Source organism: Equus asinus, chromosome 10, assembly GCF_041296235.1.
Source record: "Equus asinus isolate D_3611 breed Donkey chromosome 10, EquAss-T2T_v2, whole genome shotgun sequence".
NCBI classification, from domain to species: domain Eukaryota; kingdom Metazoa; phylum Chordata; class Mammalia; order Perissodactyla; family Equidae; genus Equus; species Equus asinus.
In genome coordinates, this window is record NC_091799.1 from 64,869,262 (window position 1) to 64,896,056 (window position 26,795).

Consider the following 26,795-nt stretch of genomic DNA (forward strand, 5'->3'; position numbering starts at 1 on the left):
CTTCAGAATACTCAGCTGTAGAGATGTCAGATTTTGTATTACCTAAATATAGGCATTTTTTAATCTAGGCTCAAGTAGGCAGTTTTAAGCTCTGGACCTCAAGCCAACGTGATTCGTGTGTTGTCACTATAGGGCCTACAATAGAACTTAGTTTCAGTGATCTTATGAGGTTTTTATAAATCTTCAGTTATTAAAAACTAACCATATCACAGATATTAGCCCAGGGCCACTCTTCCTCAGCAAAAAAAAGGAGGGTCGGCAGAGGATGTTAGCTCAGGGTCAATCTTCCTCAAAAAAACCCCAAAAACTGACCACATAAGAGTAATATAAAAGATTTCATATATTATAAGGCACTTAGCCTATAAGTAACTATAATGTAGTTAGAGTCAATTAATAAATGTGTTTATCTGATAACTTAAAAAGTTCATAAAGTCTAAAAATAGTGGGGTTTTCATGAAAAGAAAGTCCATGTCCTGTTTTTCTTTCTTTTTTTAAGATTAAAGCTTATGAGAAATAAGAGGCAGTAGAAGGTATTAAATTATTTCTTCTGTAACAGCACAATCCCACATCAGATTTTAAATACAAAAGAATAGGCAAAGGAATAATGGCACTGGCTTCAGTTCTAACGCAAATAAGGCAGGAAATTGAGTGAAATCAGTTTTTCCTCTAATCTTTTGTGGAAAAAAGAAATGTGTCATATGGCAAACCCATATGAATCCAATCTGTTTGGTTTATTCATTGCTGCAGTGACATCCAGACTCCAGAAACTGTATCAGAAACCTAGTCAATATCTCAACGCCATCATACAGACTAGAAATATGGTAAGGTATGTGATAACTTACCGCCTTGCAAAAAAACATGTCCTGATTGGGACAGGGTATTGATCATATATATTTTCCTCTCTGGAAACCTATGGCTGTTTTCTACCTTTCAACTCACTCTCCATGAAGGCACATTTTCTCTTCTGTTCTCCATAGAATGAGAAAGAAAAAGAAGAAGAATCAGTGTCTTAAAAATAAAAATCTCTCCATGGTCCCTCACCACTTGGGGACATGACCAGCTTCTCTCCAGCCCCATGTCACAATGTTCTCCTGCACACGCACCCTCTGCTGTAACAAGTGCAGTGTGTTCATATGACTTTGCACCTTTGCCCATGTTATTCTCTCTGTCTGGGACCCCCTCGTCCTCTATCCACTCTTTCCCCCTCTCCACCCTTGCTCCTCTTCTCTGCCACTAATTCCTCTTGCTTTTGATGTATCAAAAATCACCTCCTCTAGTAAAACCCCCACCCAAGCCCCAGTTAGAGCCTCTGTGTTCTGTGTGTGCTTTTGGAGCCCATATCACAGGGCCACACTAGAATTATTTGTTAGCTTCTCCTTCTCCTTGACCAGACTGTGAGTTCCTTAAGAGCAAGACCTTATCTGTTCATCTTTGCATGTCTAGCATCTTATCCAGTGTTTAGTACATACTACATGTTCAATAAATATTTGTTGAATGAATCAACGGTTTTCCATTAGCAGAGTGAATAAGGTATATTTCTTAGAACAGAATCTGAAAAGCACACAGGAAATAGGACAAGTTTGCTTGAGATAAGAGTACTTTGAGAGGGACCACCTTTGAAACTTCATCTACTTGAGTCTCTTTTGTGTTCTTCATGAACTAGGAATGGTAATTCTAATATCCTATCAAAGGAGGTCTAGTTACCAAGAAACAAAACAAATTGATATAAAATGGACTTTCTTATAAGAGAGTCCCAAGGCATAGATCCTAAGGACAATATTTTGTTGAAATGTTTCAGTAGCTTCCAAATACTCATATGCATGATGTCATACGATCAAAACAGTATGAGCCAAAGGAAGGAACAGGATTTCTAGGTTTTCAGTGTACTTGGTACTCCTTGAAAGGATATCTTATACTAATAAGTACATCTCTTGACAATTACTTTCTGATCTTATTTCCCAAGTTAGATTCGAGATGTTTATTCTGCAAAGAAAACTTTGTGATATTTTATTTTCATTAAAAATGTAACAAGCAGACCACATTTATCCTTTGTGGCCAGGGAATGAAAGGAGCCTTATGTGCAGAAAGCAGCAAAACTCCCAAAATATGAAAATTGGGTGTTGGTGAACTTGAAGTCAGTGTATAAGGCAAGCACAGAATCTTCTGACTTTCTTTTCTTTAATAAAACTTAATTGTTTTCTGTTATGAAAGTAAGGCACACTGTGGACATTTCTACAACTGAAATACTCCTTGCTGTTAGAAATCAGGCTATTTTTTAGAAGGATAGAGAAAAGCTAGTGCCTGAAAAGAAAACTAAGCATGAAGAAGGGACCATCACTGATGGATGTATTAATTATGGTTACTGATTCTCTGATTGAATACATTTTTTAAAAGTTATTTGACAAACATAAAGCAGATGGTTTATTGGTATTTTAGAAAGGAGTAAAAAACTCTAGTTAAAAAGAGACCCAATCTGAATTAACAAATCACCATGTCATGCAGGATATTGAAAATTCACTGCTAATAGATTTATGGCCCGTTGCTGGGTATTTCTCTGTTTGGTTCATTGTGGTAAAATACTGGGACATAGATAGTCTATAGGGCCTGACAGCAATCTCCACTTTAGCAGGGTCAGCATCAGGGCTGGGTGGTTTACTTTAAGAGACTGTGTTGTCTACCTAGCACTCTGTGGACCAATGAGAGCATGGCTAGGACTTTCTGATGATAGCCAGAGAGCTGACCTGAAGAAAGGGCACCAAGGATGTAAATGTCACTTTGCCCAATGGGTCTACCAATTGATTTAAAAAGTACAAACCATTTCTAATGTATTTTAGCAAAATTTTATATTTGGAAGGGAGACTGAATTATAGCATCCTTTGGGATCTTAAAGCTGGATTTTTGTTTCTTTCCAGACTTTGTCTCTTTATCTGTCAGTTTCTATCTCTGTCTCTGTCTCTGTCTCTCTCTCTTTCTCCCTCCTTCTCTCCTGCTGGGTACCAAGAGAAAATATATATATTTTTTTCTTATGTTTCTTTATTAACAACAATAATAACAAGCAAACGCTTGATTTCTGGCTACAATCCAGGTCAGATTCTTAATTTAAATAGCCTCTTCCTTCGAGTTACCTTGGAATTGGGCTCTTATTCCCTCACCATCCTTTTTGTATTTCTAAATGATATTCATCAATTTAAAATAAAGATTTCAATTTCATGCTGAAGAACTAGTAGGATCCCATTCTCGCTTAATTTTAACTTCCTTCTCTTTCATTCCCCACACCTCTGCCACTGAAAAGTAAACTGATTATCTCAATTTTTATGTTCTCTTTTATGTTTTTAAGGCAATAACCAAAACTGCCTTGCTCAGAGGATGATACTCTAGGTGTCAGAATAACTTGAGACGTAGAATGGTTTGCGTCAATTTGTGGTGGTTTTGATCACGTATATCAGTTTTTATAACCTGCCATTCATAATAGATCTCTTCCTAACCTGAACCTGGCCCTAGCTCATCTCAAAAAACTCCTAGCGTAGTTACTAGTAGACACTTAGACTCATGTCTTGAAATTTAGTGGTCTGAAGGAAAATTTCCAAAGGCATTATAAGGAAATTTAATTAAGAGCTCATGTTGACCCAGGAATATTATGTACAGCATTGATACATAGTGTAGCTAATAAATTCATTATGCTCAAATTATACGTGATTTGTTAGTACATTGACCAGTAAGAGTGAAACCTGCCTCAGCAGGAATCTTGCAAAAGGCAAAGCAATGAAAACGTTCATCTCCACTGGGAGTGAACTAACTTGCCACATCTGGGCCATCGATCATAGTAAATGTGTTCAAAACAAATCATACATCTTCCACAGTTCATTGTATTCATCAGCACTTTTGAAGGAAACAGTCCAAAGTAGTCACTTTGGGCCAAGTTTTCAGTACCCTGTGGTTTAGGCAATCCGCCTCAGCTGTCTTTTTCAAGGATGTCTCCTCAGGTAGTTGTACTCTGTGGGCCAGTTTCAACCAAGTCTGAAAGGACAAAAGGGTCTTTATAAAGAAGGACATTACATTCAGTCTTTGAAATTGTTGTCTTCAAAATCAAATCATTGTCTATAAAGTCCCTTAGAATCACTTAGAGCTTGAATGCACGAATAGATCAGAAGACTGAATTTCTCACTCGTGTCCATGCTGATGCTCTTTATGTAGGCAAAAAAGTACAGTGAGTGTCACTCACGTGCATCTCCATGTGTATGAAGTGTGTGTACGCGGAGCGGCAGGAAAGAGCGCTCAAACATGAAATGATTTAACTATTCATTGTCACTGTTCCGATGGCCTCTTTAAAAAAATGTTTTATTTGGAAATAGTTTCTAACTTAATGGGAAGCTTCATGAATAGTCTGAAGCACGTGTGTATATGCATATCCTTCACCCAGACTCACCCATTGTCAACCTTCTGCCTCATGTGCTTTATCATTCTCTTTCTCTACACACACACACACACACACACACGCTATTTTTCTTCTCTGAACCACCTGAGAGAAGGTCACCCATCATGGCCCTCTATCCTCAAATCTCCCAAATAACCCTCCCAAGAACAAGGACACTTTTCTTTATAACTACAATACAGTTTCAAACATCTGATTGCCGTTGAATATTTCAGCATGACTTATTTATACCTTTTTACCTCAAATTCTAACCTAGGTACTGAAACTAATAGAAGGAACAGCTCAACTATCCAAAAAAAAGGTCATGTCACTAACATTTTAAATTTTGCAAACATGGTATATCAGTATTTGGGAAATGACTCAATGCTGGTTTTAGGGAGAATAGATGAGTTAATACAAAGAGAGATTTCCCTTGGTTAATAAATCTTATCTATTTAGTGATGCATCTTATCAATGGCATTACGGTTAGCTGGCATTCATTAGGACAAACAGAACATCTTGTCTTTCTGTGTTTTTGATCCTGTTTTTCCTCTTGTGATCAGATAACCCCAGGTTTTGAGACACGGAAGTAGTTTAATTAGACAGTGCCATTGCCTTGCCCCCTGACAGTAAGCAGTAGAGAAGTGTAAAGGGCACTGGCAATGCTGAAGGGGTCTGGAGAGATCAGGGGTCCTGCGGGGGATCAGCCTGACCCTGCACCACAGCTATCCCTTCACTGAGAGAGAGAGTGGTAGGTCTCTCCCAAAATGGTTCTTATACCTATTTTTACTTGCTATCTTAATAAAAAAAGAATGCAAGTTTACACTGCTGTGAACGAATGGAGCTGAGATTTATGTTTTATCATCTATGCAGCTAATTTTGTTAACTAACCCATTTTGGACAGTGCAGTTTTTTCCCCAAGGGCGCCTGAGCATGCATATCCCTCTCACCCCAGCCTGCCCAGCAATATGTCTGTGTAGTGGGCGATGTGAGTGAGAAGACAGAGCTTCAGGGGTTTAGGATGGGCGGCAAGATTCTCTGTAGGAGGAGGGCAGTGCTGGAGTAATTTGTGAAAAAGGGGTCCCTTGGTAACTGTGGTGGACACGCTAGAGGCACGGTCCTGCAAAGTCATCCAGGAGGCTGTGTGTACATCCAGCCACAGTGTACACAGAGGTGGGCCTCGAGTGTGTGCAAATAAGTTTACTACCCCAGGCAGACTCTTCCTTTATTCTTTCAACAGATTTACATCGAGGGGCACTGTTCCAGGAGCTGGGGATTTGGTGATAAATAAGACAGCCATGGTCTATAACCTTATGGAGCTTACACATAAACTGTTTTGCTTTAAAATATTGTACATTCAGAGGTATTTATGTTCTGACCATATGACCACAATATATCATTCTATAAACCTTTCAGACATGACTTGGATCCATAAGAATTTAGTTTTAAAGCTATTGGATTTGCAGGAGGAGAGAACATTGGTTTTAAATGACAAATCACGGGAAGAAATGATTTTGAAAAGACCCTCCAGCTTTTAATGATTTAACAAGAGCAGTGTGCTTGGAGACCACTGAGTCAGAAAAAATACGTAAACATCCACGTGTTCAAGTGTACAAATGAGTTGGGGGGGGGGCGGCGCTGTGGGAAGGAGAACCTTCCCAAAATAAGGACAGTGTTCTTCATGGCAGTGAAGCCACTTTTTGGTTCATCACAATGGCTTCCAGGCTGGATTGACATCCAGATCAGGCTGGAAAGACAAATACCTGAACCCTAAGGGAAGCTCCAGGGTGGTTCTCGTTGGGATTTGTTGGCCATATTCTCTAGAAATCATTTTCAGATCCTTCCGGAGCAAGCTCTTAACTCACAATCCATTACTGCACAAGATCTCCAAATTACAGTAAGCTAGAAACAGTCATCCAATATCTAAATTTCAGCCTGGCCTACGTGAACACACTTCTCCTTGGCAAAACTAAGCCATGGTCCTAGATCATAGCTGAACAGGAGTTTTGTTCTTGGTGTTTGTGTTAGTAGAGATTGTGTTTGGCTGTGAATACAGAGATTTAAAGAAGGAGTGGCTTAAACAAGATGAATGTTTATTTCTGTATCATGTTAAAATCTGAAAGTAGGAAGTCTAGAGCTCATGTGGCAATACCATTCTGTAAAGTCTTCAAGGACACATCCTCCTTCCGTTATGTTGCTGTTAGATGTGGCCTCTATGCCTAAATTCAACTCATGGTCCAAAATGGCTGCTCCAGCTCCAGCCATCAACTTCATATTCCAGCCAGTAGGAAAGAGAAAAGAATGAAGGACAGATAAAATATCTATGACAGATGTCTTTTAATGAAAGTTCCTGAAACTTCCACATAACACTTCTGCTTCCAACCAGTCACGAGAACTTAGTTATTTGGTAACACCTAGATACATAGGAATCTGGGAATTTTCTCTATTTTGAGCAGTCATATGCCTAGGTAAAAACTGGGATTCTAATACAACTGATGAAGTAAGGCACCAGCATTAGGGTACAGCTATCAGTCTCTGCCACAATGTTGCCTATTAATGATGTTGTGTGTGTTTTAAATACTTAATGTCAGTCTGCAGTACTGTATTTGCAATGTCATTTATAGTATGATCTTTTACAGGATGAGCTTAGTAGCTGAAGTGTTCAGGAAAGTTGTGGTAGGTTCTGCTAGAACATTCTACCCACCTGGGTAAGGGCCTAAAGATTAAATTTGCTAGACTAATGGCCAATTAATTGTAATGGAATGTGGCAATAGATTCTCTGTCTTGAGGCTTACATGTCCCCCTGAAATTGAAGAAAGGAGAAACTCGTAGCACAAAATAAATGTAGCTTGAGTTCTTAAAACTGTTTGATGCTCTTCATGTTTTTACCAACTCATAGCCTCGTTTAAATTTGAGTCACAGGTACATTTTGAACTCATGGTAGAAAGAGTCCCAAAGTGTCACAGGAGAATTACTCTGCTTGTTCTAACAAGATTGTGTCCCAGCAGGAAAGCCAGAATTTGATAGCTACAAATCGGGAGATCTGAAATGAAAGGGGCAGAGCAGGTAACTTCTTTTAAGTCGACTGCAATGTCTTGGATTAAGGTAGACAGTGGTTACCATTTTGCTGACCTGAGGCAGACATGTCACTAATAGGGAGAATGAGCAATCAGAGAGCTGATTTAATTTCCACTGGGGTTTATGGAAGCACCAAAACACGATGTAGCCAAGCGTTCCTAAAAGTATGAAGTAATCTAATTTGTTCCATCATTACGAGAAATTGAAGCCAAGTACAATTACATCCCAGTAGTAAAAAGAGCCCGTTAAAGTGCCATTGTTATCGACTGAATGAAGTGAGCGTTCTGATTACCTTGACCAGCCACGTTTTAATTTTTGTCTGTCCATTCCTTTCAAATCACAGGAGAGGGCCTTAACTGATTTTGACAAAATAAGCTACATTATGAAGGTGCAGCTGAGCCTGAGAAGCTTAAGTTTAATGACTTAGATTAGAATTTTCAAATGGGCATGTCTTCTAGATTTCAGTAAATTTGAGGATGTAATTATTAGGGGTTTTTTGTTTCTTAGAGTTTATAAGAGGTCCAAGAGGAAAGGAAAGACTTAAATTTAGAGAATTCATTTTTGTTGTTGTTGTTCCGCCGACCGTCTCTCCGGAGAGAGGTGTCTGTTCTTTGAGGGATGGGCCCAGAGCTCCTGGATGCTGTGATTGACAGAGCTGCCTCCATAGAGGAAAGTGTAGCCTGCAGACTTCCAAGGAAGGTAGAGCTGGGTGGCTAAAAGATGTGCAATAAACTACCCTGTAAGGAGAGTGCCCGTATCATTTAGCTTCCAAACCAGGACACTTTTTAGAGTGAAAGGCAATGCTATTGATAATTACGCTGGGATAACAGCCATGAACCTGGGTAAATTCCAGGCCAATTGGGATGTATGGACTCCCTACCCATGAGGAACAGGGGACAGCAGATATCTAAGCAACTAAATGTAATAGTGTTTTTAGGTACCTGGAGAAGAAACTATCCTGTTGGGAAAAATAGAGGGAAAAATGGAGACAAAGGTCATTCCACTAGGGATTTCTCTCCCTGGCACGAGAGTGACTCCAATCGTGCGATACCTCAGAGCGTGAGGTTTACAAGCGCCTGAACCATGTTAATATTGCTGCAACAGTCTAGTTATTGATTCTCAGATGCGTTAGAAGCTCTGGAAACATCACAGAAAGTAGCCTTAATAAAAGGAAGGTTCCAGCTTTTAGAGTTCAGTCCAATTCAACAAACAAACGTTTATTGGATACCTGGTAGGTGACAGCCAGTGTTTAGCAACAGAGATAGAAAAATGAATTTGCTGTGGTCCCAACCCTGGAGAAAATCAGTCTAGTAGTAAAAAAATCATTCTGATAGATTGTTTAGTGATTGAATTACTTCAAGAGTTACCTTCTGATTTGGGTCTCGTGCATCAAACATGATCTTTGCCAGTCTCTGTCCTAGAGGGAACTCCTGCTAGGTGGTAAGCCGGATTTCCCGGTCCCCTACTAATGCTAGACCCCCTGGCAAGGGCGAGCAGGCTGTGTCAGTGTGGCTCTGGTCACTCAAAGGTCCTTGCTTTCCAGACTGCTAATTTATTTTTTTCCATCCAGAAAGCCCTTCCCAACCATCTCAGCAGAAGCAAGCTCCAGAGATTTAGAATGCCTGGTTAAAACAGTTTGCTGGTTTAATTAGATAAGAATTTGAGAGCACTTTCCAGGATTACTGCTCCTAATCATATTGATAAAGGCTGGAAAGTCCCTCTCAGCCAGTGAGTAACTGAATGTGGGAGAAGGGAGAAGTACTGGTGGGCGCTGGAAATAATTCAAAAAATCCTAACACACTCCATGTGCCCGAATATAAAATCTATCATCATCCTCACTTTTTGAGCACTTACTATTTTTCAGGCACTGCTTTACACGCATAATCCTATTTAATCTTCAGAATCATCCTATGCCGTAGGTACTGCTTTCCCCATTTTACAGTTAGAGAACAAGCTTGGGTAAGTCAATTAGCTTCGATGAAGATCCCAGGCTAGTCAGCGGCAAAGCTCACGTTTGGAAATAAGGACTGCCTTACTCCAAAAACTAGTATCTTGAATTTTCAGTCCTTCTAAGGTCCCTCTCTGGCCCAGAATAACCCAGCATACAGTCACTCAGGGAGTGAGAGGAGCAGGGACCCACTGACTTTGTTTTTAAAGAAAGGAATGGAGGGTGTCAGAGCTGGAGTAGAGGTTTTACTCAATGGAACAGGGACCTTCCTCCAGGATCCCACCACTCAGGATAAATTCAAGGGCCAGTCCCACCCTCGAGGAGAATTACGTAGGCAATGGTTACTTACTCTGATGAATTCATTTCTAAACATTTATTCCCCACAAGGAGAGCAGGGCCCTGGGGCCACAGGGCCGAGCTCCTGGGGAGGAGGGAGAGGCGGGCGAAGGGACCCACAGGTGGGGAATTCAAGCTGCAAAAGTTAATCAAGTTTTCAAGGTGCCAGATTTTCTTCACCCACTTATCTGGCAGCCCAGATTTTCTCCTCTGCCTTCCACAATTGCCAGATTGTTCTTTTTGAATAAACATTATCTTCTTTGTGTTCTCAGCTTCCAGTTAGTTGAGTTTCTCCAGTTTTAGAGACCCGTGCCTGCTCTTTCCTCCCTCACTCCAGTGTTGTGCCCTCTCTGCCTCCTTTTCTCCCTCACCCCTAGGCTTCCACTGCAGGGAATTTGGAAAGTTGGAGAAGGGAAAGACTGTTTTGTGCCCAATGTGCCTGAGACCTAGTGCCATGAGCTGATACTTGCCCCATCTGAGCCACCAGACCCTCTCTTCCTGTTGTTCTCACACTCTTCCCTGAATCCCAGCCAAGTTTGCAAACTCCGCTCATGAGTTACCCGGTGGAGGAGGGCACAGAATCCTCTCCAGGAAGTGGCTGGATCCTCTGAGCTTTCCTGACCTGCGCATGCTTCTGCCATAACGCACCTGCATTTCTTTTGAAATCATTGCAATTGTTTATTTGTTGATCAGCTCCTCTAGATAGTGGACTCTCTGAAGCCAGAGATCTTCCGAATTCAGCTCTGTAAACTGAGCACTTTTAGAGCACCATATCCCCCAGCAGGTGTTCAACAGGTATTTGGTGAGTAGTGAATCGAACCAAAGTTTAAGTAGACATGGGTGAATCATGTAACAATCTCTAGCTTCCCAAGTTTGTCTGTGGGAAAGGCTCACCTCCGGGTTAAACCAAATCAGATGAAGTACGTGGACTCCCTCCAACTGCTGAGCCCGTGGGGCTTAATCTCCTCCTGAGTGCCCCGCTCCTGAGTGATCTCGGGACTGACTCCACCACCCCAGGCCTTCCTGCTGCTCCTGCAGAGAGCTTGTCAGCTGCTTCCACACAGAGCTTCCTCTGAAGGAACTTCTGTGTGAAGGAAATAGCCTGTGTGAAAGGTGGGCACTGAATAGATGGGAGGAAGGAGGGAAAGAAGGACTGGACAAGCAAGTGGTAGATATGACCAAATGTGCAGAGATGGGCCTCTGAGGAAACCCAGTGACAAGAGGTGGGGGTGGAGGTGGGGGTGAAGCTGAGGGTGTAAGTGGGGTCAACCACGAGGGATGGTGAGGACAGATGGGTCTAGGGAGCTGCATTTTAGAGGGGCTTTCGAGAGTCTAACTGAAGGTCGGATACAAACGTATATATGTTACAAACCCAGAGTATGGTCTTGAGTAAGGATGGATAGTATACAAGAGGTGCTTTGGTAACATAAGATTATGTAGGAGGGATTGAAAAAGGAAAAGACCCCTAGAAATGGAAGAAACAGCTAGGTTTTCCAGGAATTTATTTGTAAGATTTTAAGAGCTAGAAACAAAAATGAGGGCCAAATGGAGAGATTTCTTTTTTCCTGTTCGTTTGCCAATGAAAGGTTTAGGATGTATGGCAGTCTTTGGGACACAGTCCTCCCTGTTTGGTCATTAGTAATTGTTAGGTCATTGGAGTGAGATATTTTTGGTCAGGCCAAGTTCCTCACAGCACATCTCAAAGGGGTCCAGTTGGTCTACAGACAGCTGAGATCATTTGGCCCAGAGCATCCCTGAGTAACCACTGGGACCAGCAATCTCTGTCTTTTGACTCCAAATCAAATAGTCTCTCAGTGATCCCACAACAGCATTCCAGATTCCAGAAACACTTCTTAACTTAATTTCTCTCCCTGGAAATTCTAAGGGCCTTATGAGCTTGTCTAAAACACTGCTCTCAGGAAGGCTTTTGTCACTTGTACTGAGCACCGTTGATATTAGAGGTTGCAAACTAGCCACTAAGGGTTATAGACTTTTTTGTTCGATCTTTGAAATGCTCAACTTTTAAAAAATTAGTTGCCAAAACTTTACAGAACATAGATTTTGCATTTAAAAAATCCAAATGTGGGAATTCTTTTGAAAAATATTAAGATCTAGCAACAGTTGGCCAGCATTCCCACATGTGCCCTCCGAAGTCCCCACCTACCACTCGTGCTTCCCCACCAACCTCATCATTCATTCATTCACGTGACCTGTCTGGCTCCTATAGGCCGTGTAGTCAGTGACCTCTGCCGTATGAGTTCACCTGGTAGAACTCCAGTGCCCTGAGGAAACTCATGTGTGGAGAAATTATTTACAAAGTATCTGTGTATTAGACAGCTCATACCTTAGAGAACCATGGGTTCTTACTTTTTCTTGCAGTAGAAAATTCAAGGGTGAGTTTTTATTACAAAGTGAGAGGCAGAGAAGAAGAGGCAGACAAAACTAACATTTATTAAGCTGGGTGATTCCTTACCTCAGTGTTTTCAAACTTACTGGTAGTTTGAAAAATCACTTTAGTGGGTCATAATCAATATTTTTCTAATTAAACAGAATAGAAAACATCAGAGTGAATCATACATAGTAAGGGTAAATATTATTTCATGTAAACTCTGTTTCAATTCTTTATCTATATATGGATCAAATATATATGTGTGTGTGTGTGTATACTATTTCAATTATATATAGATTTCCTTTATATTGTGTATATATAATTCTTTTTGTTGCTTTCACTTAAACCTAAGTGCGTAGTTTGTTAAACAAAAACTATAAACAAATTTTGCCATGACTATTATATATAACAAATAGGCGTTGCTTTTAATGGGAGTTTACTCCCCCTGCCTTTATATTTCATTTATTTATTTATTTATTTATTTATTTATTTATTTATTGTGAGGAAGATTGTCCCTGAGCTAACATCTGTGCCAATCTTCCTCTATGGTATGTGGGACACCACCACAGCATATCTTGATGAGCAGTGTATAGGTCCTCACCCAGGATCTGAACCTGCAAACCCTGGGCTGCCAAAATGGAGCAGGTGAACTTAACCACTACACCACTGGGCCGTCCTCCACTTCCCCTCCTTTTTAAACAAATACAGGTATCAAAACATTCCTGCACATATTTTTTATGCTAGAAGTCAGCACCCACACCTCTTCAAAAATGAGCACAATTTACAATAGTATTCATTGCACCTCCTACTTTAATCAAGTGTATGAGTCTTAGTATAAAATATATTTCTTACTGTGGTTCACTGTCCAAAAATTTTGAAAGCCACTGCCTCATCTCATTTAATCTTCCCTCATAACTCTGTATGGGTAGAGTCTGAGCCTTCAGAAGAATATGGCGGTCTTCACAGAAGTTGAAGTTCCCCATAATTTTTGCTTGTTGGAAGATGTCACAGAATGCCCAAAAGGAATGATCTTGTTAGCTGGGCCCTTTCAAGGTAGGCAGGCATGATTATGAGGCTACCAAGGGTAAATTATGAAGACAAAAGTTATACACTGAAATTAGAATGTAGATCTAAATATCCAGAAGCTTCTCCATTGGTTAGATTTGCAACAAAAATGTATATGAATTAAGCATGAATTCCAGTGAAATAGTGGATGCACTGAGCATAGTGGCGTTAGCAAAATGGCAAAATTCACAAAAGTTAAATAAAGTCACCAGTAGGACACACTACAACAGTTAATTTTAGTGGATCTCAGAGTTGTCTTAAATAAAAAACTTTCTGCTCTGATTAATACCGTAATGACCTTAATCTGAAATGTCCACACATTAAATAAAATAATTCTATCTAGTAAATATGCCCTGGAAATTAATAAAAATGTACATATATGCAGCCATTATGTTTTCAGACAATGGGAATAAAAGGCTATGCAATTTTTTTTTCCTTTTATCAAGGAGCTGTTCATTTAAGCATAAACCTGGAATACTCGAAATAAAATTTGGATTTCCAAGATCAGGACATGGCAAGAAGCGTCTATATTGCTGTGAAATAATGTATGTTTTCAAAAGTTAATCTCAAGAAGGAAATAAAGCATGAATGGCATGCTTTATGCATCTTGCTTAGTAAAAGGACTGCAGTTTAATGTAGCAGGTACAATGAATACTGTTGCTAATGGTGTTAATTTTCATAATGACAAATATGTACAGAATTGTTTTGATAACTTTGTATTTTAAGAAGAGATGAGGAGATGGAGTGCTGTTAAAAGCAGACGTTATGTGTTACTTGCAATAGATGATAAATATTGATAATTTTCAACAAATCATGCATTTAAGTGAAATGAAACCAACAAAAATGAAATAGGCATATGGATATGTGATTTTAAAATCAAAGTTAGTCTTAAAATTCAAAATAAAATATGGAAAATTGCCTGGGGGACAACTTTCTGTGGGATGTATTTTTAGCCCTATTTTGCAAAAGAGAAAACTGAGGTACAGACAAGTTAAAGAATTCACCCAAATTTGCCACATGGTTGCTAAGTTGCAGAGCCAGCATTTGAATGTAGGCCTCTGTCCCCAAGGTCACACTCTTTCTATTCCTCATAATGTCATAGCAGGCCACTAAAATGGATACCTCTAGAACTCTTTGCGTATTGCTCACTCACTGTCCATCTGGACTACTGCAATGGATTCTTCATCTCCCTCCTTCTCTCTTCTTCATTTTATCCTCCTGGGCTACCAGTGCACTTATGCAATTCCCATTAGCTAATATCCATTAGCTCAAGGCCACACATGTAAGTATTTAACTCTGTTTCCCTTCTCCTCTCTCGAAGGAGTCTGCTCCATCCAGTCTATTTACTGCCCACACATGTAGCCCTTTTTCAGGCTCCAGAGATTTCTTGTACCTGAAAAGAATGCCAGGTGACTCCCTCCTCCCTCAGCCATTCAAGTCACAGACTTTGTTGAAAACCTACATCGAGGTTCGCCCTCCTCCTAGAACCCTGCACGCTTAGCTACAGTGCATACCTCCCTCTCCCAGCTCTGAACTACAATAGCACTCTCAAGCTGAATGGTTTCTGTGCCACCTTACACTGTCTCTAGGCAGCAGCTGGTCATGTGTCTGATTTTCACAGCAGGATATTATAAGTTCCTTCCCAGGTCCAGGCCACTGAATCTTTCATGTTCTTGTATTTCACAGCAACCAGTACATCAGAGAGTCTCAATAAATATGTGTGGGGTTTTTAGTGCTCTCGTTCTGGGGAAAATAAAAAGGAGAAAGAGGAGCAAAGGGAAGAAAGAAGATTATTCTCCAACCACTTCTCAACAGTACGCAATGGCCTGAGGAAGGGAAATAAGATGTCCTTGATGGAGATTTCAAATATATGGGAACATACAGAACACATGTATTGTGCTTATGTTTGGAGACTCATCTGGCTTGGTATAGGACAAAGTTTCCCAAAGTAGGCTTCAGGAGATGATAGTTGTATGAAAAAAGGCATTCCAAGATCCCACAAGTTTAGATAATACTTGTTAAATGACATTAAACAAGTCTTTTTGCTTTAGAACTTTTAGGTTTTGATAGGTTCCTGTCCATTATAAATCACTGTGAAGAGCCTCCGTATACAACATTCCTCAAACTTGTTTGACCACAGAATTCTTTGGGTAAGGAGAATCTTGTAGGAATAATGTTCATTTGAACATTCTTTGGGAAATGTTAGAATGATCCTCCCAGTAACCTGATAGTTAGTGGTGCTCTGTCATTTACTAGTGACATCTTTTGTACGTATTTTTTATACATAGTGACTTTCCATGATTTGGTATGGTCTTGTGAAGGCTATTTTAGATCTTAGACTCTTCACTCCCATTCAGACCAGAACTGGCTCATTATTGAGCGTTGATGGTGATGATAGGAAGATGGTCATTGGTTTAGGATTGAGAACCTGTGAGAGAGAAAGGAAACCCTCATGTATTAAGTACTTTATTACGCATTGACTTATTTCAACAACCTTGTAAGGTGACTCAGAATAAAATTACTATTGATTACTTCCTATAAGTCACATACAGCCCTTGGGACTTGACATGTATGTTCACGTGCATTTCTCATAAAAACTAATTCCCTATTCAAAGGGCTCAGATATTTAAATGAGTAATTTAAGATACCACTGTTTACCAGTAGGCCAACATGGCTTCTCATTCATCTCTTCTACTTATAGTACAAGTAGTGAGAATAAAAATTGGACATAAGAAATTACCCTTCTCAGACTCTATTCATAGAGTGTTTAAAGGAGCCTAGTCTTTCATTGGACACTGCTTGTTTATTTTTTTCTTAGCTCAGACTTCAATTTTTTTTAATGGAATAAATGTCTCTTTGGCATTACTTCTCTGTCAATGTCTCCTAGTAAAGGGGAGTGAGAGAACAAACAAGGCAGCAGAGGTACTGATTCTGAATAAAAGATTCTGGAGCAGTGTTGATTAAAACAATTATTTTCTCTTCTCCATTCAAGAAGGAATTCTCAATCTGGAGCTCCTGGTGACTTCAGGGAGGTCAGGGAACATTTTTAAAATAAAAAATGCGGATCACAGGAAAGTTTTGTATCAAATTCTCAAAGGATTTATTAGACTTCCAGAAAGCTTAAGAAGCACCATGCCTTTTGAAGTGCAAGGAATCAAAAAGTATACCCACCACCAATATCTCCTTTATGGGTGATCGTTTAAGGAAGTTCTCTTCCCACGTGAAAAGTCAGAACGAAGATCAGGAGATGAGGATGATGGAGTGTGCAAGATAGAGCAGTGAGTGATGAATCAAATAAAATTCACACTGAAAACAAATGCACATCTTCCTCAACTTACGATGGAGTCACGTCCCAATAAACCTATTGTAAGTTGAAAACGCTATAAGCCAAAAATGCATTTAACGCACGTAAACTACCAAAAAAATAGCTTAGCCTAGCCTACCTTAAACATACTCAGAACACTTACATTAGCCTACAGTTGGGCAAAATCATCTAACACAAAGCCTATTTTATAATAAAGTGTTGACTATCTCATGTAATTTATTGAATACTGTCCTGAAAGTGAAAAATAGAATGCTTGTCTGGGTACAGCATGGTTGTGAGCATATCAGTTGTTTACCCTCGTGATGGTGTGGCTCACTGGGAGCTGCAGCTGGCTGCCGCCGCCCAGCATCAGCAGAGAAGATCATACAGCAGAACTGGAAAGTCAAAAAATCGTTAAGTCGAACCATCCTAAGTCAGGAACCATCTGTACATGATATGGAAATTATAATATAAAGATTAAGGAAGTATTCTTAAGACAGCAAAGTCATGTTCTAAGAAAACTCTAAATAAAAGTCTGGAATTTAAAAATCTGTTATTTTTTACAAAAGTAAAAATCAGCCGAGTATGCATGTGTGTGGGGTCTAGGAATGGGAAAACAGACAGGGATAGATGGATGGTGGAGATGAAGCAGTGAAAACACAGAACAGTCTCATGGCGAGGCAATAGCAGTATTTAATTTTATTATATTGAGAGGGAAATATAGGTTTAAATATGGCTGTTAAGAAATAACAGCGCGCACTACAGGCTGGCTAAACTTAGGGCAGCAGGAGTAGTTAGGAGATTCAGCTCTTCTCCCAGTTTTAATTTGCACGGGGAACCCATTCTCCTGATCTTGTTAGGATGGCACATGACCTTTAGTTTATTCACCTGTTTCGCCTCAAACTCCATACCTGTGTATTGATGGATTCTTCTGAGATTTGACCCAATTTTGTAAATATCATACTATGTATTTATTATAATACCTTGCATTTTAAGTCTGATGTTAATATTTCATTTCAGAAAGACACCATGCTGTGCTTAACCATTCTGAAGTTCTGGCAATGTTAGTTCTTGATACTCTTTAAAAAGAGACAAAGAGCAGAGTTTGAAAGCAAGAGATTGAGTATAAGAGATAGATAGAGATGAATACATCTAGAGAGCCCTTCCCAGGACAGTATTACTGCTTGAATCTTACTTGGAAAGAAATATTCTTATTTGTTATACAACATTCATATTTATTGGTCAGCACTCACAAATATTTGTTGAGTGCCTGTAAATTTCAGGAACTGTCCTAGACATTTATAGAAAGGCCTAGAAATAGATATGAAAGTGATATAAAGTCATAGAAACAGAAGCCAGTAAATTGTATTCAGGTGAAAGGGCTGGCTGAGAAGGGCAGTCACAGATGGCATGGTGAATAAAAGAGAGCTGAGAAAGGTACTGAAAAGCCCACTGAAAGAAGGCCGTCTGTGAACACAAGAAGTGTGGCACTAATACAATAAGGAGGAACGAGGTTGTGGAGCAGGTTTTTGAGCAAAGAAGTGACACATTAAAAACAGAGTTTAAGGAAGATGATTTTGATGCTATAAACAGGACTATGGTGAGAAAAACTGAACCCAAGGAGATCCAGTAGAACTCTGTCACATGAATCTAGGAAAACATTGATGAGGATTTGACTGAAGGTGGCCGTTACAGAAATTAAGAAGAAGTTCTTAAAATCTACCAATCTCGAAAATCAATTGGCAAAGTGTTGGTTGGAATATGGTTGGGGCAGGAGTAGAGGTGGATGTAGATTAGACAGCAGAGATGGGTGTGAATATACTCCAAGACGTCCTATTTATCAATAACTTTCTCAGAATATCTCAATTTCAAGTATAAAACATCTATACCTTGTGTACAGTTGAGCTAAACTCACAGAGTTCCAGAACTGTGGTATCAGATGGGATCTTTGAAGGCATCTAATCGATTCAGAAATTCTCTCAATAGTAATACCTGGCCCCACCCAGGTTAACCAATAGTGGACAACCTTAAAACCAACACTCTCCCAGATAACACAGTGTCAGAAATCACAGAATAAATAAATGTGGAGCTGGAGAAGCTCTAGAGATCATCTGCTCAAACTCCTTATTTTCTATTTTCTATAAGGAGTACTTTGTGCAGTCAAAATGTGACTGACAAAAATAAAGATCCAGAGACCACGTCCCACCTGAAGGTTGATTGTATGTAATGGCAGCACAGATCCCCTCCCACACACTCCGACCATGGGAATAAAAATGATTCCTAAGGTTGTAACAGGAGTATGAAAATAACATATGTAGTTCTAATACTTTTTTCCAGCCTTCTTGCAAAATGTTTATTGTTACCTTGTTGAAACAACTTCCCAGACAAAAGCTTCCGTCACTAGCATTCCTTTAACACTCTCTCGTCTTGTGTTGTTGAAATATGAATCAGGAATGAAAATCGTCTTAGCCCAGACTGGTGGGTATATATGGTCTGTCTTGAATGTCAGTGGCCATGTCTTGATATTCTCCTTTGAAATTCTTTTTCTTTGTTCTTGAGAGGTTCTCCTCCTACTTTTCTGGCAGCTTCCTCTCCCACTCTAGGCCTCGTAACTGGTCTTGTCTTCTCCAGTCCTGCTTTCACACTATTCCCAGAGTAATCTTTCTGAAAAGCAAATCTAACCATGAGACTTCCTAGCTCGGATTTTTTTTTTTTTTTTGCTGAGGAAGATTCGCCCTGTGCTGACATCTGTGCCAGTCTTCCTCTATTTTGTATGTCGGTTGCTGCCACAGCATGGCTGACTAGTGGTGTAGGTCCATGCCCAGGAACCAAACCTGAACCGCCAAAGCGGAGCACACCAAACTTAACCACTAGGCCACAGGCCCAGCCCCATAGCTTGGATTTTTAATGGCTCCTTCAGAAAAAGATGTAAACTCTTAGAATAGTATATTAAATCCCCCATGACTTCTTCTCCATCTGTATCTTTGTCCAGTGTCAGACCTAAACTTTACATCCTTATCTGCTTGTAGCTACCAGGAGGGGCTGTGTTCTCCAACTGGCAGTGACACATGGTTGCCCTCTGTCTCAAGTGTCACCTCCCATTCTTCATCTGGTTAACTCTTCAGTTCCTCCTTGGAGATTCAGGGCTAACACTCCTTCTTTCATAAAGCTTTCCCAGATCTCTCGCAGGCTGTGGAAGGTGGCACTTCCCTGTCCCTCGTCTCTGCCTTGTGCTTAAATTGCGCTGTTCCTACTGCCTCGTTTTAGTGGACAACGTACATACATATTGTCCTATAATTGTCTTCCTTATTAAACTATGAGCTTCTTGAAACCCAAAGTTATTTCCTTCCCTTTGGTGTACTCAGCACCTGACACATAGCATGTGTTCGATATGTTTATTAAAACAAAAGGAAGATCCTCATAACCAGTAGAATAGAAACTCCTTGAGAGTGGGCAGGAACTTTTAGCTACTTTGTTCATTGCTAAATCTCCATCATTTAGTGCAGTGCCTGGAAAAGAGTCTCTTAAGTGTGCAATGCAAGGTTATTTAACTCCCATTCTCTCACTCAAACTAAAATAATCTACAAGGTTCTTGTTATTATACCCAATCTAAAGGTGAGAAAAATAAGGCCCAAGAATGATTAGGTGATTTGCCTGGGATTATGGTTTGTATGTAGTGGAATGGAGACTGGGACCTTCTTCTACTCTTCCAACTTCAGTCAAGGAATAATAGTGCTTGCAGTCGCACACATGTCTTATGGAGTCCCCAACCCAGATGTCTGATTCAACTTGGCTCAAACTCCAATTCCTTGGACAATAGCCCTCCCGACCCTTACACTGAGTTCCAACAGCTTTCTCTTCTTTCTCTGCCTCTTCTCTCCAGCATCAGCTCAGGCTGACATTTCTGTTTGGGCCAGTCTGGCCTCCAAGCTCAGTCCCTTCACCGGATTAAAACAAAACAAAACAATCTCTTTATCTCAGCATTTTGTGCCTTCAGTAACTTTGTTAAAGATTGGGGGAGGGGGGACAGTTACAGGGTGGAAATTACCCTGTAGACCAAGCCTACTCCTTTGTGTTACATAGACACACACACACACACACACACACACACACTCCTGGAGCAACCAGCATAGTCTTCCCCTTTCCTATGTAGAAGAGATCAGATTAGCTCCACCCAAACCTGGGCTCCTTAAAGTCTCACCTTCTGTCCTAAGTAGCCCTATCAGAGAAGCAAATGTTCTATAAATTATTAATTTTATTCTACCAATAGTATGGCCAAAGATAATGGTCTCACTGACTCAGCCTTGCCTCTTTCAATCCCATTTATTGCAGAGCCCTAGAATTTTCCATCTAAGTAAGATCACATATCATATAGTACTCCGAATCACTCAGTGGCTCCAACTCTTGAAGGATCAGTCCGAAGCCCCTACTTGCAGATGCCTGACAAGACTTCCACGGCCAGTGCCTGTGGATTTCTCCAGCCTCTTTCCCCCTTAGCAAGGCCCTACTCATAGTAGTCTTTTTCTCCACATACACATACACACATATCTTGTTGAACTTGGCCCATGTGTTTACTCATATTGTTTTCTCTTAAAAGTCCTTTCCCTCTATTCACTTACCTCTTATTTCATTCTTTAGGACTCAGCCTTCTCCAACTCCACCTCTGTCCCAGTCTGACTTAAATAGCCTTCTTCTATTCTCCCATAGGCCATGTGTTTCTTTCTTTCAGAATGCTTTCTACAGTATAGCCCAGTCATGTGCCACATAACGATGTTTTGGTCAATTATGGACTGCATATACGACTGCATATACTTAATCCATAAGATTAGTACCATACAGCCTGGGTGTGTAGTGGGCTACACCATCTAGGTTTGTGTAAGTACACTCTATGATGTTCGCACAACGATGAAATCACCTAACAATGCATTTCTCAGAACATATCCCTGTCGTTAAGCGACACATGACTGGATGCTGAAACTGTCTCCACTACTGGACTCTAGGCTTTCCTTGGATAAGGGACACATTCTTAGTCATCTTAGACTATAATAACACATCGTTGGTGCTAAATAAATGTTTATCGAATTACTGATGGTACTAGAAATCAATGAAGCCCAATCTTGTGTTTATTTCATTTTAAAAATTCCACTAGAGCCTTTGGCAGCATTAAAAAAAAATCGTAGATAGAAGATAAAAGAAAAAAAAAATCACAAAATTACGTACATCTTCCCTTTTGAGGTTTTTTGAAGTGCTAAGTGAAATTTTATATATTCCATAAGATTTTAAAATACTTCAAAACAAGAACTTGATGCCAGAAATACACTTGGAAATGAAAGCAGCTTGCCACTGGCAAGCTCTGCTTAAACCTGTTACATGTACACATTGGAAACGAATCCAACTCCTTCATGCATTTCCCATCAGATAAAATGTATAGAGAAAAAAAATAGTAAGTAGCAAAAGTTAGAGCTAACCTGCACAAATCTTGGACTGTACTGAACTCAGGGAGCGACTAGCTTAAAGCAATACACGGTGAAACAGAAATCATTTTTCTCTAGTTCTGCCTTCTTGAGACACTATCAACTCCATCCTTAGGAATAAAGAGGAAATTCTGGGTGGAATTAGGAGAAGAAAAGCTGAAATTGGTTAGGGATATATTTAAGTATTTGCTTTCAGGAGCTGTTTAGTAAAGTTTTGGTTTGGTTTTTTTTGTAATTTTAAGAAAAGTCTGAATCAGCTGTTATAGTTTGTATTTATTTTTTAATTAAGAGTAAGCAAATGGTGTCCAAAGTAAGTGATATTTTTTTGGACCTATTCTCTTCATTTACACCAATAGCCCTGTCTAGGAATTATGACAAACCTATCCCGACCTTTAATCACTCAAGTGTTGGCAAAGAACCAACATCTACACAGTTACACATTACGTAGAGTGGATCCTTTTACCTCAATGGTCAACATCGCTGTAAGCTGTGGGTAAGGGTAATTGGCTGAACATTTCACAAGAAAGCGACCTCAACCTCCAGCTAACGGCTGTGGCTGTGAGGCGATTACTCTTTTCCTTTTCAAAGGGAAGCTGCTGCTTCAGCATCTTCTCCTAGAGCCTCTGGCACCGTTTCAGGGCATGTGTCAGGGGAACCCTTGATCGCATCACAATGACGGAAGCCAAGTGCTGGCCTGCAAGAATTGAGGACTGTTTGTTCACAGATGCTCCTGAGCAGAAGCACCGGTGTTACATAGTACCAGGGGTGTTACATAGTTCAAGGGTGCCTTGAAGAAAACCGATGCTGCTGTAGGAGGGGATTTCCAAAGGCTCAAGCTATTTCTCAGTTGCTGTCCGATAGCCCTCTCCTAGCTTTTATGGAATTTAGCCAACAATTTCTGGCTTGGGCATCTTTCTCCCTGTAGTTCCTTGACTTGGCAAGATTTTGGACAGTTAAATAGAAGAGTTTTCATATAGTTTCAAGTAGTGCCACAGTGAATACTACTCTCTGGGGAGAAAAAGTATTTTTTTTTTTTAATGAATACAGTATGTGTTCTTGGTAAAATCCAAAATTAAACTAGTTCACTGTTTTTGTCCTATTCGCTGTTGATGACATTTAGGTGTGTTGTTTGGTGTGGTGACTCAATTTCCTGTAGGATAGCTGGCAATCTCACATTGAGGCTTTTTTAGCGGGATGAAAAGGTCAGTTACTCGATGTCTTAGAACATTTGGGGTTAAAATTCCCAAAAGTTAAGCTTTAATAATGATCCTGAAAAACTGTGGCTAGCCAGACTGCCCATAAACCTAGGAATTTGGAAAAAGTTGTATTAACTCTATGCTAATATCAACAATAATTCTTTATTTGAGCAACAGTTTTATAGAACAAACTGTTCTTTACTCTGTTGCTAGTAATTCTTACTTATTGGTATGTTAATGTGCTCCGGTCATTTTTTTTGCATTCTCCAGATTTATGTACAGTGCACACAGAAGTAGTTAGAACTTAAAATACATGTACATACCACATTGTGATTGTATCCAAATGCTGACTCTCAAAAAGCTAATCTATGATTGGACATAAAGTAGATCTGAAATAAGTAGTCCCTCTTGTCACTGTACTACCTTCTTAAGAGCAAGTCCTGTATTTAAGTGCATAACGTCTTGAAGCATTGAAACTTTCCTAAATTACTTCTCCACTATTAACGATGAAAAAATACACACTGCAATATAATATGTGGTACTACATCCTGCTAGGTCCAAGGCCTGTATTTCTGAAAAGCTTTGAGAAGTTGGTGAGGATGGGGAGGGGATTCCTGACACTGGGAGGTCTCCCTGGGGCTCTGACTTTGGAAGAGTTGGAGTACAAGGGACAGGGACACAGAAAGCCAAGCCTCAGAGGTGTGGAGAGGGGAATCCTGGCTTCCAGATGTAACCAGTGACTGGGTGAACAAATCCTAGACACAACAGGTTATACATCTTTAACCCATTGGATGTGCTAACCATGGACAACTCTAATGACCTAAAATAATTTCTTCTTAAAAATCCCCATATCCTTATTTTATAAAGGAGCAGGAAGGAAAAAGCAAAAAACAAAATAAAACGAGCTAGTAGATGTACTGCCATCACAACTAGGTAATGCGATATTTGCATTTGGAAGATACTTAGTAAAATGAAAATGTGTTATGGTCATAGGCTTAATTATTGTTTTGATCTTTAGGGTATGCGATTACAGGGGACTTTCTACATTACATCTTTGTGTAATGTTTCAATTTTTAGAGCAAGCATGTTATTTTTTATATTCTTACAATCAGGGAAAGGCTATACAGATAAAATGTTTGACACTATCTAAAATTATCTTTAAGGTTGTTCCTTTTGTTAGGGAAAAAAGCTCCATCTTACATTTCAATTCACCAGGCAAGATTTAAGCAGCTGTTTGTTCAACTAAAGTATATATTTACAGAGATTGGTGCAGAAAAAAAAAATAACAGAGGCAAATTTTAACCTAGCGTTCTCAAAGTGAATAGCAAACAGTTCAAGAATCCTTGATAATAAGAAGCCACGTGGCACATGTAACAAATAATTGGAAAGTTATTCTAAGTTTTACAAAATTTATATAAAAACCATCTGGAAAATCTCAGGAGCCTGAGATTTAGTCCGTGAAATTCTTTGCTGTGCCTCTGATCGTTTATGGAGCCTACACTTCAAGGGTAGAATCTCTTCTCCTCCAATACCTGTAGATTCGAAGACAAAGAAAAGGGAATTCACCAACTTCCTGTAAGCTCTTCAATGTATTCTGTCTAATTGACAATAACAAAGTTTTATAAGATGGACTCTTGGGAGTTCGGCTATTTTTCTCTGCTGAAAGGCTTGCTTATCCACATGCTAATGTAGTGAATTTCTCTGCAATTGATCTGATTATGTAGAGTGCCCATGGTCCCCAGGGTCAGCTTTTGTAGATAGAACTGGCCTCCCTATGATGCCTTTGGATATGGCCTTTTCATTTTCTCATGTTTGTAGTTTATTCTCCGAGTGGTGGGTAGACATACCCTTCCAGACTTTTTCCCTTGGCATCACAAGACCATCCTGGTCTCTGATTTGCAGTTCCACAGACGAAGGGAGCACATATGCAGGACGTGTAAACTGCCCATACCATGTGGTGCAGTCACATTGCTGTTCCTTTAAGATAACTCTTAGACAATTCTGAATGAGAAAATACAGCATATTGTCAAATCTGTGAATTCTAAAGCGTTCCGACGCACAGCATTGTAGGTTTTTGTTTGCTTATTTATGCCCACCTCAAAATTTAGAAGTCTGCTACTTAACAGGGGCTGGGCTGGGCTGGGTACTGAAAGAGTCTGGTCTTAATAGAAACGCGTTTAGTCTCACCACCACCCCCTGGAGTAGGTAAATCCTAAACTCTCGGAAATGAAGCTTCAAAAACCCAAAAACCCGAAACCCCAAACCCTCAGAAACGGTTGCGCGGGTCCTAAGCAATCTCGCTGATGCCAGCCGTCCGGCTCTCCCGCGAAACCTCGCAGGAAGCGGCGGCCGGTGGAGACGATGAGGCTCTGGCGGTCAGGGCGCCCAGGAGGGGCAGCGGCTCGGCCCGGCCGGGCGCGCGGGGACCGCGGGGGACAGGTGCGCGGGTGCGCGCGCGTGCGCGCCAGCTCCCGCGGGAGCCCCGCGGCGGGCGCTCCACGCCGGGTTTTCCGCCGCGCCCCTCGCGCAGCCCCTCTCAGCCCCACCGACACACGCGCTCGCGCCTCGCCGGCGAGGCTTCAAAGCGAGCGGCGCACGGCTGCGCTGGGTGATGCCGCGGCGGGGCGGCGGGGCGGCCGGGGCGGCGGCGGCGGCGGCGGGCCGGCTTTGGCCGTTGGGCATCTCGGTGTGAGGGCGTCGAGGAGGCCTGGGCCGCCGAGGGCCGTGAGGGGCGCGAGGGGGAGTGTTCCCGGAAAGCCGCGGCGATGGAGCCGCGCTGCGCCCGCCGCCCGCGGAGTTGAGAAAGAAAACAGGAAACGTGGTGGCCGCACAGCCGGCCGTGGCTGATTCATTCGCTTCGAGGGCAGGCTCGGCAGGCGGGGCGGCGCGGGGCCGGCACCGACCAGATCGTGCCCGGGGACCGGGCGCGCCCTCCGCGGGGCGGGCTCCGAGGCGCGCGCGCCGCCCCTTCGCCGTCCTCCCGGACTGGGACTCTCGCTCGAGCCCGCCGCACCGTCTCAAAGTCGCATCGTGGCTTTTCGGGGCTGTGTCTCCGTGTAAAAGTTGGCTGGCCGCCCCTGGCGCGCCCTGCCTGGACGCCGACCTGAGACGCCAAGCTGGAGAGCCCGTGCTTTCCCGAGCCCGGCCGCCCCGCTAGCAGAGCCCCGGCCCCGCTGGCGGTGCTCGGCTCGGCAATATGAAGGAGCAGCCCTCATGTTCGGGCACCGGGCATCCGAGCATGGCGGGGTACGGCACGATGGCCCCCTTTGAACTCGCTGGCGGCCCGGTGAAGCGCTGGAGAACTGAGTCCCCCTTTCCCTATCTCTTCGCAGAGGAGGCCTATCAGAAACTGGCCAGCGAGACCCTGGAGGAGCTGGACTGGTGTCTGGACCAGCTAGAGACCCTGCAGACCAGGCACTCCGTCAGTGAGATGGCCTCCAACAAGGTAAGCCCCGGCTGTGCTCTCACCGAGGCCCCGAGGCTGCTAATTCCCACGCTGGCGAAGCCACCAGTCCCCGTGGCCCCGGGAAATACAGAGCTTTGCCACACTTAACGGCATGTTGGTGGTTCTGCTCTCTTGGAGGAGGGTTCCTG

General features: G+C 41.5%; 1 protein-coding gene across 9 annotated transcripts in view; it reads left to right on the forward strand.

Moving 5' to 3' along the window:
* The window catches only part of PDE4D (phosphodiesterase 4D), a 1,407,338-nt gene that overhangs the window by 1,326,746 nt on the left and 53,797 nt on the right, over nucleotides 1-26,795 (forward strand). For 8 of the 9 annotated variants that reach the window (XR_011506465.1, XM_070519632.1, XM_070519633.1 and 5 more), the window contains one exon: nucleotides 26,534-26,646. Coding sequence is in view for 8 of the 9 variants with exons in the window: in XM_070519632.1 (XP_070375733.1) it covers nucleotides 26,534-26,646 (113 nt within the window). In the remaining variant the exon portion in view is untranslated. Of the gene's footprint in view, nucleotides 1-26,136; nucleotides 26,448-26,533; nucleotides 26,647-26,795 lie in introns of those variants that run through there. The other variant, XM_014860390.3, reaches the window with a different exon arrangement.